The sequence below is a fragment of the Bufo gargarizans genome, chromosome 2 (genome assembly GCF_014858855.1).
Source record: "Bufo gargarizans isolate SCDJY-AF-19 chromosome 2, ASM1485885v1, whole genome shotgun sequence".
In the NCBI taxonomy this organism is placed as follows: domain Eukaryota; kingdom Metazoa; phylum Chordata; class Amphibia; order Anura; family Bufonidae; genus Bufo; species Bufo gargarizans.
This window is the reverse complement of record NC_058081.1, coordinates 380,452,360-380,469,617: the sequence shown is the minus strand read 5'-3', so window position 1 is coordinate 380,469,617 and position 17,258 is coordinate 380,452,360. Positions and strand designations below refer to the sequence as shown.

Here is a 17,258-nt window from a genome sequence, read left to right as displayed (position 1 = left end):
ACACAGACCTTCATTTTGCGGCCTCACTGAAGTGAATGGTTCTGCATCCGAGCCGCATTTTTTGCAGACCATGTGCATGAGGCCTTAAGTGGTGAAATGGTATAGGAGCAGTTGATATGCTCTGTTGGTTTATTAAACCTGGGAAGCTAAATTTTAGGTTCTGTTAGATGTCCAGTATATACATGCACATTATATAGGGCACCACTGTGGTTAGCACTGGTGCCTTGCAGTGCTGGGGTTCTAGGTTTGAATCCGACCAAGGACAACATCTGCAACATGTTCTCCCCGTGTTTGCGTGGATTTCCTCCAGTACTCCTCTCCTCTGTGGTTCCTCCCACACTCTAAAGACATACTGATGGTGAACTTAGATAGTGAGCTCCATTGGGGACAGCTTGATGCTAATCTCTGTAAAGCGCTGAAGTATATAGCACCACCAAATAAGTGCATAAAATTAAAAATAAATAAAAAAACAAAACAAAAAATGATATATATATATATATATATATATAAAATTCTAAATTAAAGTTGTATTATATCTACTATAAATAAAAAAAATAGAAGTTCTTTGCCCACATTTTTGATCAAACATGTGTTGGGCCCATCTACTAGGCGTCAAGGTGGCTTCCACAGATGGGTCCCTAACACTAATATATTCACTCTTGCACTTAACTAAGCCTACAACTTTCAGGGCAGTGTAGGAACCAGCTACATAAGTACTCTATTCAGAAGTCCCAGGTAGATGGACGTTGCCTAGTCTAAAAAAGGCGCTACCCTCAATATAAACTACAAGAAAATTTAGACTAGCACATTCATATTCATAGTCACAGGTGCATATCCATCAGGCAAACATGGTTGATAAAAAATGGCTGCACAACATTTCACATACAAACAATAGAGCTGAGAAATGGGGATCATTCTAAATTAAAGTGGTGTTATACCTACTATAAATGGAAAAATAGAAGCTCTTTGTGCATATATTTGATAAAACGTGTGTCGGGCCCATCTACCAGTTCAGCCATTTTTTTTTTTTTATCAAACATGTTTGCTTGATGGCTATGCACCTGTGACTATTAACCACTTCAACCCCGCTAGCTGAAACCCCCTTAATGACCAGGCCACTTTTTACACTTCTGCACTACACTACTTTCACCGTTTATCGCTCGGTCATGCAACTTACCACCCAAATGAATTTTACCTCCTTTTCTTCTCACTAATAGAGCTTTCATTTGGTGGTATTTCATTGCTGTTGACATTTTTACTTCTTTTTCTTATTAATCAAAATGTAACGATTTTTTTGCAAAAAAATGACATTTTTCACTTTCAGCTGTAAAATTTTGCAAAAAAACAACAACATCCATATATAAATTTTTCGCTAAATTTATTGTTCTACATGTCTTTGATAAAAAAAATGTTTGGGCAAAAAATAAATAAAATGGTTTTGGTAAAAGTTATAGCGTTTACAAACTATGGTACAAAAATGTGAATTTCCGCTTTTTGAAGCAGCTCTGACTTTCTGAGCACCTGTCATGTTTCCTGAGGTTCTACAATGCCCAGACAGTAGAAAACCCCCACAAATGACCCCATTTCGGAAAGTAGACACCCTAAGGTATTCGCTGATGGGCATAGTGAGTTCCTAGAATTTTTTATTTTTTGTCACAAGCTAGTGGAAAATGATGATTTTTTTTTCTTTTTTCCTTACAAAGTCTCATATTCCACTAACTTGCGACAAAAAATAAAAAATTCTAGGAACTCGCCATGCCCCTCACAGAATACCTTGGGGTGTCTTCTTTCCAAAATGGGGTCACTTTTCCCATTTTTTTTATACAAAGTTGGCATTTGACCAAGATATTTATCTCACCCAGCATGGGTATATGTAAAATGACACCCCAAAACACATTCCCCAGCTTCTCCTGAGTACGGCGATACCACATGTGTGACACTTTTATGCAGCCTAGATGCGCAAAGGTGCCCAAATTCCTTTTAGGAGGGCATTTTTAGACATTTGGATCCCAGACTTCTCCTCACGCTTTAGGGCCCCTAAAAAGCCAGGGCAGTATAAATACCCCACATGTGACCCCACTTTGGAAAGAAGACACCCCAAGGTATTCAATGAGGGGCCTGGCAAGTTCATAGAAATTAATTTTTTGGGCATAAGTTAGCGGAAATTGATATTTTTTTTGTTTTTTCTCACAAAGTCTCACTTTCCGCTAACTTAGGACAAAAATTTAAATCTTTCATGGCCTCAATATGCCCCTCAGCGAATACCTTGGGGTGTCTTCTTTCCAAAATGGGGTCAGTTGTGGGGTGTTAGTACTGCCCTGGCATTTGAGAGTCTCCGCAATCATTACACGTATGGCCAGCATTAGGAGTTTCTGCTATTCTCCTTATATTGAGCATACAGGTAATGAAATTTTTTTTTCCGTTCAGTCTCTGGGCTGAAAGAAAAAAATTAACGGCACAGATTTCTTCATTCGCATCGATCAATGTGGATGAAAAAATCTCTGCCCAAAAAAAAAAAAAGGAGGGGAAAGGCGTCTGCCAGGACATAGGAGCTCCGCCCAACATCCATACCCACTTAGCTCGTATGCCCTGGCAAAACAGATTTCTCCATTCACATCAATCGATGTGGATGAATAAATCATTGCCGGGATTTTATTTTTATATATACAAAGTGTTTGCCAAAGCCTAGGAACGCCGCCTCCTCCTCAGCTCGTATGTCTTGGCAAACGTATCTTTTACTGCAGAGTAGAAATCTCGTCTTGCAGCGCCGCATACACCGACTTGCGTGTAATCTGACAGCAGCGCAATGCTTCTGTCAGAATGCACATCAGTGCTGCAGCTAGTCGATCAGTTGGTCCACCTGGAAGGTAAAAAGAAAAAAAAAAAAAAAAAAGAAAAAACCAGGCTGCAACGCAATAATTTTATTAACTTTGGAACAGAACATATAAACTTTAGCTTATTGAACTAAACATTAACCTTTTTGCTTACTGGTGTTTTTTTTTTTTCCTTTATAGAACAAACCTCTCCTTCCCCATGGGTTAATGTGCAAAGCGCAAATCGCCCAAAGATGTGGCGAAGTGCGTTATGCACTTTGTCCCAGGTGAAAGGAGACGTTTGCAGCAGCTGTGAGTGAATGGGCCCTAATAGCCCTGTGTGCCTGTCCTGGTGAGATGTGATCCCTATGCTAGGTGTACCTGTGTGTGGTACTTCCGGACACACTCTCCAAAGCATAGGGCAGGGTGGTCAGGACAGTCAGGACAGAAATAGCGGGTGTCACGCCTTATTCCACTCCTGCTACAGACACATCTTTTTCGGGGTGACAGTTGGGTTGAGGTACCAGGAACGACATTGGGGAAATGTCGCTCGTGTAGACGGCCAACTACACTGGTGGATGGGGCCACGGAACCTCCTGGGTACAGGAGGTTCGCGATGATCTCTTCCTGAAATTTGAGGAAGGATCCAGTTCTCCCAGCTTTACTGTAGAGAACAAAACTATTATACAGAGCCAATTGAATTAAATATACAGACACCTTCTTATACCAGCGTCTGGTTCTGCGGGAAACTAAATACGGAGACAACATCTGGTCATTGAAGTCCATCCCTCCCATGTGAAGGTTAAAGTCGTGGACTGAGAGGGGCTTTTCAATGACACGGGTTGCTCGCTCAATTTGTATTGTCGTGTCTGCGTGAATGGAGGAGAGCATGTAAACGTCACGCTTGTCTCTCCATTTCACCGCGAGCAGTTCTTCGTTACACAGTGCGGCCCTCTGCCCCCTTGCAAGACGGGTGGTAACGAGCCGTTGAGGGAAGCCCGCGCGACTAGTTCGCGCGGTGCCACAGGCGCCAATCCGTTCTAGAAACAAATGCCTAAAGAGGGCCACACTTGTGTAGAAATTATACACATAAAGATGGTACCCCTTGCCGAATAAGGGTGACACCAAGTCCCAGACTGTCTTCCCACTGCTCCCCAGGTAGTCAGGGCAACCGACCGGCTCCAGGGTCTGATCTTTTCCCTCATAGATCCGAAATTTGTGAGTATAGCCTGTGGCCCTTTCACAGAGCTTATACAATTTGACCCCATACCCGGCGCGCTTGCTCGGGATGTATTGTTTGAAGCCAAGGCGCCCGGTAAAATGTATTAGGGACTCGTCTACGCAGATGTTTTGCTCAGGGGTATACAAATCTGCAAATTTCAGGTTGAAATGGTCTATGAGGGGCCGAATTTTGTGGAGCCGGTCAAAAGCAGGGTGGCCTCTGGGACGGGAGGTGGTGTTGTCACTAAAGTGCAGGAAACGCAGGATGGCCTCAAAACTTGCCCTGGACATAGCAGCAGAGAACATGGGCATGTGATGAATTGGGTTCGTGGACCAATATGACCGCAATTCATGCTTTTTAGTTAGACCCATGTTGAGGAGAAGGCCCAGAAAAGTTTTAATTTCAGAAACTTGGACTGGTTTCCACCGGAAAGGCTGGGCATAAAAGCTTCCCGGGTTGGCGGTTATAAATTGTGTGGCATAGCTGTTTGTTTCGGCCACGACTATGTCTAAGAGCTCCGCAGTCAAGAACAGCTCAAAAAATCCCAGGGCCGAACCGATCTGAGCTGTCTCAACCCGAACTCCAGACTGGGCAGTGAAAGGGGGAACTACAGGTGCGGCTGAAGTTGGGGACTGCCAATCAGGGTTTGCCAGCACCTCTGGGATTCAAGGGGCTCTACGGGCCCGTCTTTGCGGTGGCTGCAATGGGGTCACTACTGCTCGTGCCACCGTACCAGCTTCAGCTGCCCTTCTGGTGCTCGCCACTTCACCAGGTTGTACGGCAGTGCTGGTACTAGGTCCAGGGAGGGCTGCGCTGCTGGTGTATGCCTCACCACGTAATCCGACAGCGCCAGCCCCACTCTGCTGCTCTTGAAGCGGATCCTGCGCAACTTGTGGTCTAGCGACACGGGGCCGGGTACGCCTGGTGCTATCAGGGACCTCAGCCTCCTCGTCCGAACTTTGGGTCAGAGAGCCACTGCTTTCTACAGGTTCGTATTCTGACCCGCTAGATTCATCAGATGAGGGTTCCCATTCCTCATCCGACTGGGTCAGAAGCCTGTGGGCCTCTTCAGAAGAATACCCCCTGTTTGACATTTGGGCAACTAAATTTAGGGGTATTCCCTGAGACTACCCAAGAAAAAAAAGCAAGCCTGTCTTACAAAGGGGAGGCTAGCGAAGTACAGGAAGCCGCTGCGGTTGATAAAAAATATCAAAACTGATTTTTTTATCGCCGCAGCGCGTGTAAAGTGAATGTGCAGTGATCAAAAATAAATACATTTTTGGTCACTGCGGTGGGGCGGGTGTGGGCGAACGCACGTGTGGGCGACCGATCAGGCCTGATCGGGCAAACACTGCATTTTGGGTGGAGAGCGAACTAAAGTGACACTAATACTATTATAGATCTGACCGTGATCAGTTTTGATCACTTCCAGATACTATAAAAGTACAAATGCTGATTAGCGATACGCTAATCAGCGTATCAGTGACTGCGGTGCGGTGGGCTGGGCGCTAACCGATCCCTAAACTACCTAACCAAGGGGCCTAAACTATCCTAAAACCTAACGGTCAATACCAGTGAAAAAAAAAAGTGACAGTTTGCACTGATCACTTTTTTCCTTTCACTAGTGATTGACAGGGGCGATCAAAGGGGTGATCAAAGGGTTAATTGGGGTGCAGTGGGTGATCTGGGGCTAAGTGTGTACTGTTGGTGCTACTCACTGTGAAGCCTGCTCCTCTGCTGGATCCAACCGACTGGATCTGCTGTTATCTGGCACTTGATTGTTTTTTTTTTTAAATCATCAGCTTACCAGCCGCGATCATTGGCTGGCAAGCTGATGACGCGACCCCCCCCTTGACGAAATGCCGGCCCGAACTGCGCATGCGCGGGCCGGCAAAGTGCGTCATCTCGCATCTCGCGAGATGACGCGTATATGCGTGACTCTGCGCAGCGCTGCCGCCTCCGGACCGCACATCTGCGTTAGGCGGTCCGGAGGCGGTTAATATGAATGTGCTAGTCCAAATTTTCTTGTAGTATATATTGAGGGTAGCGTCTCTTTTAGACTGAGCAACGTCCATCTACCTGAGGCTTCTGAGCAGAGTACGTATGTAGCTGGTTCCTACACTGCTCTGAATATTGTAGGCTTAAGTCCAAGAGAAGCAGTATATTTAGTGATAGGGACCCATTTGCAAAAGCCACCTTGACGCCTGGTAGATGGGCCCGACACACGTTTGATCAAATATGTGGCAAAGAGCTTCTATTTTTCCATTTAAAGTAGGTATAACACCACTTTAATTTAGAATGTCCACCATTTCTCAGCTCTATTGCTTGTATGTGAAATATTGTGCAGCCATTTTTTTTTTTATCAACCATGTTTGCTTGATGGATATGCACCTGTGACTATGAATGTGCTAGTCTAAATTTTCTTGTACTGTGTATATATATGGGGCATTCCCATCTCAGACAAGGGGAACATATTGCTAGGATATGCCCCTATTGTCTGATAGCTGCTTTTCCCAGCAAAGCTTTCCTTTTGGCCCACCGCTTGGCTATTTTCGTAATCTCCTTAAAAATGAATGGGAGCGCACTGCTTTTGAGCGGCCACTGCTCCTGTTAATTTCTATGGGGCCGACAGAAATTTTTTGGTGGCCCCATATAAGTGAATAGATGTCAGTCACGCATATGCGGTGCGCCCTCCTTCACTTTGCTGTCTAGGTTTACAAGAAAGGTAAGGGTCCCAGAGTTCCTAGCGATATGTAATAATATGACAATTACTAGATTACACGAGAAGGGCCATTGAACCAGGGATTTATTCTGATTGTCAAATTTAGAATGGGGGATTATTGGTTTTCTCCAAAACTGCGGAAAATTTGTTTCTGCATTTTTTTTTTGCCTTATTCTGGATCAACTCTGTAGGATAATAAGCTAAACAGGGTGACGTACTGGGCTTCACATCAAGTGGAAACTTCAACTGAGCCGTAAGACCGGTGACATCACCGACATAAATGGGCAATCTACAGCACTGCTGGAGGCCGTTCTTGCATAGTACCCTGCTCCAAAACATCCTAGGGAAGTGCTATAGACCACCCATCTGTGCCTCCAACACCCATCATTTCAATGGGGCCGCAAAAGCAGTGTGCTGTCCGCATCCATACTTCCATTCTGTGACACCACAAAAAAGATAGAACATGTCCTATTCTTATAGGCATTTCTATAATAAGGCTGGCCGTTTCGTTAAATGTGGAATGCACATGGCCGCTATCCGTGTTTTGTGGATACGTAATTTGCAGACCACAAAAATGGATACAGTGGTCTGAATGGGCCCTTACAGCCAGATGCAGGACGGTGCGGAGGAGGAGGGAAAATAACTATTCTTCTGTGATTCAGAGAAGATTTGCTTTTAAATTTCTCAGCTTAAACCGTAATATAAGACAAAATAGGATCAAGGAAAACAGATTATGGGAGGAAATGCTGAGAAATTTTATGTGCATTTTCCACGTGTAATCATGCTTTCAGTCTGCATTTTTGTCCCACAGGATCCTTCTGTGGTCTGGTGAAGGCTATGGATCTATTTTGCCCAAAAATGTTTTTTTTTTTATGCTTAGAAAGTTGAAATAGCATTTGAAATTTTCAACTGAAATGTTTTAAAGTGTAATTGCCTAAATGTTTATTTATTTTTTGCTAATGTGTATAGAGATACAGAACATTTACTTATAGTAGAAAACTTGGGCTGAAATGTCCCTTAGCAGCGATCTTTTGCTAAGGAATGTTTGACACGAGCGAGTCCATGACAGGAATCACGTTCTGTGAGAGTGTGATCCAATGTTTTGGACTTGCATGATTTATAATGCTGTGTGTCTCTGCTTGACCTTACTTCTACAGGATCATACTGACATAAAGCTGTCAGTATGATTACATAAGGATTCCAGATCACCATTTTCCTACTGCCCCCCTGTTCCACCATTAAAAGCTACACTGAAATACACAGTCTGGTCTGCTGTGCTAACACAATGTATTTCAGAGTTTTGGCTCACAATCACTGATGAAATTTACTGACCAAATAACTGAAGTGTGAACTAGGTCTTACTGCAGATAATAGTCCAAAATCCTGGGCGACAGAATCCCAAAAAACAAAGAAATTTAGGAGAGGATTTATCAGCTCCCTATACCATGTTTTTGGCATAAAAAATATTTTTTACGACTTTTCAAACACCACTTGCGACAAATTTTGCAGCAAGTGGCGTTTCTGCACAGCCCTCGCCACTTTCTGAAAAGAGGGCATGGTGAGGACAGCGCATCTGCCACGTTTATCTTCATTTGCACTTGTTTTCAGGTGCAAAAGAAGAGAGAAATCTACAGCACCTATGACCTGCCATAGATTTCATTCTTATGCACGAACAGCCGAGGTATGCACCCCACTTTTAACATCCTTCTGCAGCGGGATATTTCAAAGTCTGCCATAAAACGCTGGTCTTTGATAATCCTCCCCCTTAATGTGCACAAATATTCACCTCTAAAAGTCAATACTTTGTGGAGCCATGATTTGCTACAATTAACCCCTTCCTAATGCATCGATATTATGTTTTTCGCTCCCTGCCTTTCCAGAGCCATAAGATTTTTATTTTTCTATTCACATAGCCATATGAGGGGTTGTTTTTTTGCAGGACACGTTGTACTTTCAAATTTTTACCTTTGAGTATGGCATACAATGTACAAGCAAGCTGAAAAAATAAAATAAAATATCAAAATGGGGTTGAATTGGAAAAAAAAATGCAATTCTGCCACAGTTTTATGGGTTTTGCATTTACGGCGTTCACTAATCTTTGAAACTGACTTCATTTTCCAGGTCAGTACAATTATGGCGATACCACATATGTACTGTTTTATTGCATTTTAGTACTGAAAAATATATATATTTTTTCTTGTCTTCATGGTATTCTGACCACCCATTCCATTTTTTTTTTATAGTTATGTCTACGGAGATGTATGAGGTCTATTTTTTGGCAGGACGATCTGTAGTTTTTGCTAATACCATTTTAATACCATGTATGACATTTTGATAACTTATTAAGTTGCTAAAGTGCTGGAAAAAAAATGTGAATCGGTCATTTTAATTGTTTTTCCTATTCAACGTACCGGATAGTTTTTAAAAGATTTTACTAATACGTATGTTTTTTTTTAAATTGTTTAATTTTTATTTTGAGGAAATGGGCAATTTGAATTTATATATATATATATATATATATATATATAATTTTTTTTTTTACATCCCCAAGCGGACTCAAACTTGCAATCATCACATTGCAATTTGTATAGAATAATGACATTTGCTCCATTATTCTATACAGAAATAGGTATATTACAGTTCAGAGCTGCCATCTTCTTTAATATTCTTTAAGTATTGAGTCTGGAAACCTAGTTCCAGCTCAGGCTCATTATGAGCATAGACCACTTTCCCTATTCTCCGCTGGGGGAAAGTGTTCCTGTCACATTTGACCACAGCATCTGAGGGGTTGGCATTACCGCCGATCATGGACGTTAGCTGCTTCTGTATGACATAACAGGCACCCGTTAGCTATGGCCCTCACACCGGAATGATCAAAATCTTTAAAGACCCGACATCTTCCGTATGGCAGATGTTGTGAAGGGGTTGAACATGCAAGTCTCTTGGGGAACGTCTACTAGATTGGCACATCTAGACAGGGATTTTGCCTGTTCTTCCAGGAAAACTGCTCCAAGTTCTTCAAGTTTATTTAGGATTATTGACCTGCTTGAAGGGGAACCTACAATTTGGTCTCAAATATCTGGAAAACTGCATCAGGTTTTCAAGAATTGCCCTGCAATATATCTTCTCAATCCTGACCAGTTTTTTCTCCACAGCATGAGGCTGCCACCACCATGCTTTGCTGTGGGAATACTGTAGTGTTTTTAGGGTGATGGAAGTGCTGTGTTTGCACCTCCCATAGTGTCTCATCTGACCAGAGAACATTCTTCTATGTGTTTGTGGAGAGCACCACATGCTCAAAATACATCTTCTTATGTTTTTCTATAAAGGCATTGTTCCACTAAAAATATTCTACAGTTTTCAAACCAACACATGGATCTGAATACTTTTGTCATTGCAATTAACAATTAGTAAAGACTTTGAGTAATTCAATAAAATTTATTTGTATAGCGCCACCTTATTAATTCTTTGTCCTGCTTACTGAGAAGGCCGCACATGCTCAATTTCATCCTTCAACTGCCTCCTGAGCTGTGATAGGGAGAGCATGGACACGCCTCTAGATGCAGCAGAAAATATACTCCCCATTAGCTTTGTTCGAAAGAGCTGGTCATGTGCTATATGATGTCTGATTATTATTTTTAAAATTAATCATGAAATAATTAATCATGTTGTACTCACAACTTTAATTTATACATTTTTTTGTTTAACTGACTAGGCGCATTTTTCAGTTTTTAGTCTTTGAAAGCCATAACTTTGTTTTTCCGTTTAGTTATGTAAATATTTTTTGTAATACATGGGGCTTTATGTTTAGGTCTTACTTAGCATGTCTGTTTTTCATATTTTTAAACAGCACAAAGTGTAACTAAAATATGTCTTTACAAGATGTTCCCTTTCTGTAATGGTATATGTTTTGATATATGGGGAGATACAGTTTAAGGTTGCCACATCTAATTATTGTTATGTGTGTTTTTAGCTTGCTTTTATTTTTTAGCACTGTGTGCTCCCCATACGTCATACAAGACCTTTAGGGGCCATTTAAAAAATAATAATTAATTGATGATTTTTTCCTGTATCTGGTACTGACATACTGTTAACCAATTTCAGTAATACAATTCAAAAAGTTAAACTCATATATTATATAGATTTATTGCATACAGCGATCTATTTCAAGAGTTTATTTCTTCTAATGTTGAGGATCATGGCTTACAACCGAAAGTTAGTATCTCAGAAAATTAGATTATACAAGAGCAATTAAAAAAATGACTTAATACAGAAATGTTGGCCTACTGAAAAGTATGTACAGTATACGCACTGAATACTTGGTCGTGGCTACTTTTGCATGAATTACTGTATCAATGCAGCATGGCATGGAGGCGATCAGCCTGTGGCACTGCTGAAGTGTTATGGAAACCCAGGTTGCTTTGATAGTGGCCTTCAGATCATCTGCATTGTGGGGTCTGGTGTCTCTCATTTTCCTCTAGACAATAACCCACTGATTCTCTATGGGGTTTAGGTCAGGAGAATTTGCTGGCTAATCAGGCACAGTGATACCGTGGTTATTAAACCATGTATTTGTACTTTTGGCAGTGTGGGCAGATGCCAAGTCCTGGTCGAAAATGAAATCAGCATCTCCATAAAGCTGGTCAGCAGAAGGAAACATGAAGTTCTCAAAAATGTCCTGGTAGATGGCTATGCTGATTTTGGCTCCCCAAACCATTACTGACTGTGGAAACTTCACACTGGACCTAGAGCAACTTGGATTATGTGTCTCTCCACTCTTCCTCCAGACTCTGGGACATTGATTTCCAAATAAAATGCAACATTTACTTTCATCTGAAAACAGGACTTTGGACAACTGAGCAACAGTGCAGTCATTTTTCTCCTTAGCCCTGGTAAGAGGCTTCTGATATGCTTGGATACAGCTCTCTGTGAACCTTTTGTGTCTTACCCTCCTTATGCTGTCTTCTGGACAACTGTGAAGTCAGCAGTCTTCCACATTATTGTGTAGCCTACTGAACCAGACTGAGGGACCATTTCATGGCTTGGGAAACCTGTGCAGGTGTTTTGTGTTGATTAGAGTCTATATTTCACAATATCCTAACTTTCTAAGATTAAGATCATTAGCTGAAAGCCATAATCATCATATAAAAAAAAAAAAACTTGAAAGAGAGCACTCTGTGTGTAAAAATTAACTTTTTGAAGATATTCTAATGTAGAGATGCACTAGTGTTAGCCAGAGTTATAGATGGAATATAGCCCCCAGCGAGATTGTACAAGGCTACAGAGCTGATATGGTTCTGCTAAGCATTGCCGCTTTCTGATCTCTACATACTGCATAGTACTAATTGTGCGCTATGTATACAGCAATATAGAAGCATGATCTCCATACAGCAGCTAATTTTGCAAGTTAGTTCAGGAATGTCCTTGCAGAGTTAAGTGCTGACCATCTCGACATTTACAGTCAACGGGCAACCCACTAATGGTTAAAAAAGCATTTAGTATTTTCAATAATCTTTATTGAATGCAATTTTAAGTCAATGTTGAATATTAATATACTTTTTTTTTTACTGTAACCAATTTTAGCTATTTTGTCAGGTTCATTTACATATACTCTAAATGAAAATCCAGGGGGGTAATGCAACAAAACCGGATAAACACCAAAGGGGCTGAATACCGTCCCAAGGCACTGTAAAGGTTGTTCATTGTATAATGAAAAATAATTTAAATTTCTAATATACGTTTTGTATCAACTTTTAAAATACTTGTGGTCTACAGCATCTCTGCTTGCAGTCAATAAACAGAAAGGTTCAATTGTTTACATCCAATAAATACAAATCTGTCCGGGATAGGCAATGATTACAAATGGTTGCCTTGCTACAACTGCACTGTAACTGTAATCAATCCTATGCCTTTGTGTCCATCACATGATCAGAACAGATATAAAAAATAAAAAAAAAAATCTATTTCAATGGTAATAGTGTATTGCAATATAGTGTGGGATTGAAACAGAAAGTCCAACTGAAAATGCTAACTTTTATTACGCAATGTATAACATTAATTGCTGTAACCTCTACACAAATGTATTACTCTTGGCGTAAGGAAGAATGTAATTGTTGCTTTCTAAATTTGATTATTAAAAATAGTATTAAGAGAATTATAAAATAAAATCAGAAGAAAAACATACCTTCTACTGCTCTTTTGAAGAATACTTTGCAGCTGCCACAGGTCAATACTCCATAATGACACCCAGATGCTTCATCTGAACACACCAAACAGAGTTTTGGAGGTGGCCCGGTGCTAGTAGATGAGCTGGACGGAGAAGGGCTCACATCAGATCTCATTCCAGGGCTGGAGAGAAAAAACAGACAGACAATCGTTACAATGGGTTTCAAGGAAAGCAGGCTAAATGCATATACACAAGAGCTCATTCTACATAAAGCTAGAAAAGTGATTGCATTTTTAGTATGGCAGAAAAAACCCTGAAATGTCCTTGTGGACAACAAACATAATAAGACACAAGGCTATCCAACCGTACAAAACTCCCAACATGCCCTAGCAGCTGAAGACCACAGGTTGGAGATGACTGTTCTATAGTTTTCCAAGAAACTTAAAGGGTTTATCTGAGATGCCGCATGATCCTGTGTGACCGGCACTTCTGGGATCATGTGCCTGGGAATAGAACCCACTGCACATACATGAGCCTAAATCTCTCGCTAGCGCTTTAGCGACAGATTGAGACTCACACACGGTCGGTTGTAATCTCAGGCTGGGATCACGTGCCACATTGGTCACTAACTGGAGGACATGTCAGGAAGATCTACCCAACTAACTTATTGTTGGCATGTCATGTCTTTTTCAAGATACTTGATCAGATCTTTTTTATTTTACATGTCACTATCTATATTTTGAAAATATATCACCCTGGCCACTAAGTCTAATGATAGAGTACATGTACTGTTCTTTCCAGCATTCATCTTATCATCATCACATCCAGGATTACAATGAAAGATATAACACCTATACATAAATAAAACAGGATCCATTATTCACAGTAGGTGACGGTCATAGCTTATCTACTCGTGCTCCCTGTACAGTGACATCTACAAAGGCCACAGAGCGGTCTAAAACACCCTCAAATAGAAGTTAACGAGTTTCCGACATCTATTGCATCTATGGCCCAAGTATCTGTTGCAAAACATATCTTCAAATCTCAGCCCTTCCTCCCCCGTAATTATGTACAGAAAACAAAATAAAAAAAATCTGGAATCCTCTCTTCTGTACATAGCTGACATGCTCTACAAGAAGATTTTCTCTCTTTTCCGTCATCTGGGGAGCTGACCAGCTCCTTATCTCTGCTCTCTTATATTATAGACACTAATCAAAGCTCAATCTTTATCTTACTGATAATAAGTGTTTATGACCTTTTAGTCATTTAGAAATAAGGCTTAAAGGGCTTCTGTCACCCCACTAAACTCTTTATTTTAATTTTTTTGGGGGTACTTATAATCCCTATACTGCGATATATCTATACATTATGTTATTAATCATTTTCGTTCAGTAGATAATGCAAAAAACATACTTTTATAATAATCAAATTACCTGTCTACTAGCAAGTAGGGCGGCTACTCGCTGGTAGCAGCCACAAAAAAACGCCCCCTCCTCCTGTTGATTGACAGGGCCAGCAGCGATCTCCTCCTCCAGCTGGCCCCGTCTGCATTTCAAAAATCACACGCCTGTCTTGATTTGGCGCAGGCGCTCTGAGAGAAGGAGGCTCGCCTCCTCAGTACTCCCTCAGTGCGCCTGCGCCGATGACGTCTTTCCTTTCGGTGACGGTGGAGTGCTAAGGAGGCGAGCCACCTTCTCTCAGAGCGCCTGCTCTGAATCAAGACAGGCGCGCGATTTTTGAAATGCAGACAGGGCCAGCCGGAAGAGGAGATCGCTAACAGTAAGTGCAGGGAGATCCCTGGGGGCCGCTCTCCATGTCTGTATAGTTAGTTTAGATGTTTTATTCTAGTGAAAGGCCCTCTTTAAGAAGGTTCCACTGACTTTATACATCAAAAGAAAGAAAGAACTATGTCAACTTAAAAGGTATAAACTGTACCTTAAAATGGCTGGATACTTTAAATGATAGGTCATCAATATGAGATTGGTGGGGGTACAACTCCTGTGACCCTCATTGATCAGCTGTACGAAGAGGCTGTGGCGCCCCATGAGCACTTAAGCCTCTTTTTAGGCCATGTGATGTCAAGTTCATTGGTCACATGGCCTACATGCAGTTCAGTATCATTTAAGAGAAAGTGGCTGGGCAGCAATTAACAAGCACAGCTGCTACACAACGTACAGCACTGTACTTAGTATGCTGCGAATAGTCCGCGGTGCTCATCGACAGGGGTGCCAGCAGTCACACCTCCTAAGAACCTCTTTAAGATAATTTTTCCTAAATGTAATGTATTCAGAGAGAAATACAGATACACACAGAAAAACTAATATCATATTAACCCCACAACAGTATACCAATGCATTAAGAAAGTGAATTCCACTACAGTGTTAAATAACACGTTGGAGTATGTGAGTTATTTTCCCGGCTACTGGGTTAAGAACGAACCGATATTAATAGATTGGGATTGATGTGTTGCGTATGTTGATGCTTTACTTAAATTGTCAATTCTATCATAATTTTTGGATTATTGGATTGTCATAAGATTACATGAGAAAATGTGCATATTTTCTTTTATTATTGTACCATCCATCAATAAAAAGACAATTATACAAAAAAAAAAAAAAAAGAAAGCAAATACCCTTAGTGGGGCCACAAAATAAGAACTAAATACAGTTTAAAAGTAAATAAAACATAGAAGGTGCTGAAAAAAATGTATGCACAAATATATATTGCAGTGTTGCGTTAACCTGCATAAGACCACTTTCACACTCGCGTTTGGTGCGGATCAGTCATGCATCTGCGCAGAAAGATACGTTCAAATAATACAAATGTCTGCATCCGTTCAGTATTATCTTTAACAAAGCCAAAACGCATCCGTCTTGAACACCATTGAAAGTGAATGGAGGACGGATCATTTTTTTATTGTGCCAGATTGTGTCAGTGAAAACGGATCCCTCCCCGTTGACTAAGGGTCTATTCACACGTCCGTTGTTTCTTTCCTGATCTGTTCCGTTTTTTGCTGAACAGATCTGGACCAGATCTGGACCCATTAATTTTCAATGGGTCCTGAAAAAAATCAGACATTGTGCTGTCCGTTTTTTTTCAGGACCCATTGAAAATTAATGAGTCCAGATCTGGTCCAGATCTGTTCAGCAAAAAACGGAACAGATCAGGAAACAAACAACGGACGTGTGAATGGACCCTTACATTGTGTGTCAGAACGGATCCGTTTGGCTCAGTTTCATCAGACGGACACCAAAATGCTGCAAGCAGCGCTTTGGTGTCCGCGTCTAAAGTGGAATGGAGACGGAAAGGATCCAAACTGAGGTATTCTGAGCGGATCCTTTTCAATTCAGAATGCATTAGGGCAAAACTGATCCGTTTTGGACCGCTTGTGAGAGCCCTGAACGGATCTCACAAATGGAAAGCCAAAACGCCAGTGTGAAAGTAGCCTAATACAAGATAGCGTTATTTAAACTGCCCTAACGTAAAAAAAAAAATATTTAAATAAAAAAGAACAAAGGAACACCCAAAAATAATAAAATGTGAATCAATAAGTCCCCAACATTAACAACAAAAAATACATGTCATCTCACAAAAAGCATGCCACATGCAGTAAAATTCACAACAAATAGTTAGATTTTGTGACAAAAATTCTTGTGAAAAAGCTGAGGAGTTTGCTGTCTGTATCTGCACAAAATAACATGCCACAGATTAACAATCTGCACCACATGTCGTTATATGTGGGTTTTCGTGCAGAGAATGTCTGCAGCATGCGGAGGAGATTTTTGAAAATCTCACCCACTTCATTGCTGCTGTAGCACTGTGAATTTTCTAAATGCTAATCTGCTGTAGAAAATACAGTGTTTACGCAAAGTATGGTCGTACCCTTAGGAAAAAAGCTGGAACCTGCTTGAAAAATGTATCGTCGGCAACTGATTTTTACAATATAGTAACATGTGCAGGACCAACAACATCTAAAAACTATGGTCTCGTAAATGTTAGCTGGCAAAAGGGAAAATACAGTCCACACCTTCATACAGCTGCTCAACAGTGAAAATGATGAGCGTCTACCTAGTGTAGGGGCAGCATGACATCTGAGAAGGATAGTGAAGACCATGGAAAAACATGTCCAAATAAATTGTATAGTTCGATTCTTTACAACATATCAAGGCTTTAATCCTCCAGCCTTGTGCACACAACATTAGTAGTGATCTGTATGGTACTGTGCTTGCTAATGAGACAATACTGTACCTCCAGTTTTATGATGAGACATTTGGTGTTTTTACCTCAGATAAGCATATGACTGTATGCTACATAACTAAGAATACAGAATGTAAA

General features: G+C 41.0%; 1 protein-coding gene across 2 annotated transcripts in view; it reads right to left on the bottom strand.

Moving 5' to 3' along the window:
* The window catches only part of NR3C1 (nuclear receptor subfamily 3 group C member 1), a 166,797-nt gene that overhangs the window by 56,065 nt on the left and 93,474 nt on the right, over positions 1–17,258 (bottom strand). For both annotated transcript variants that reach the window (XM_044280769.1, XM_044280770.1), the window contains exon 3: positions 12,942–13,105. In XM_044280769.1, the coding sequence (XP_044136704.1) occupies positions 12,942–13,105 (164 nt within the window). The remainder of the gene's footprint in view (positions 1–12,941; positions 13,106–17,258) is intronic.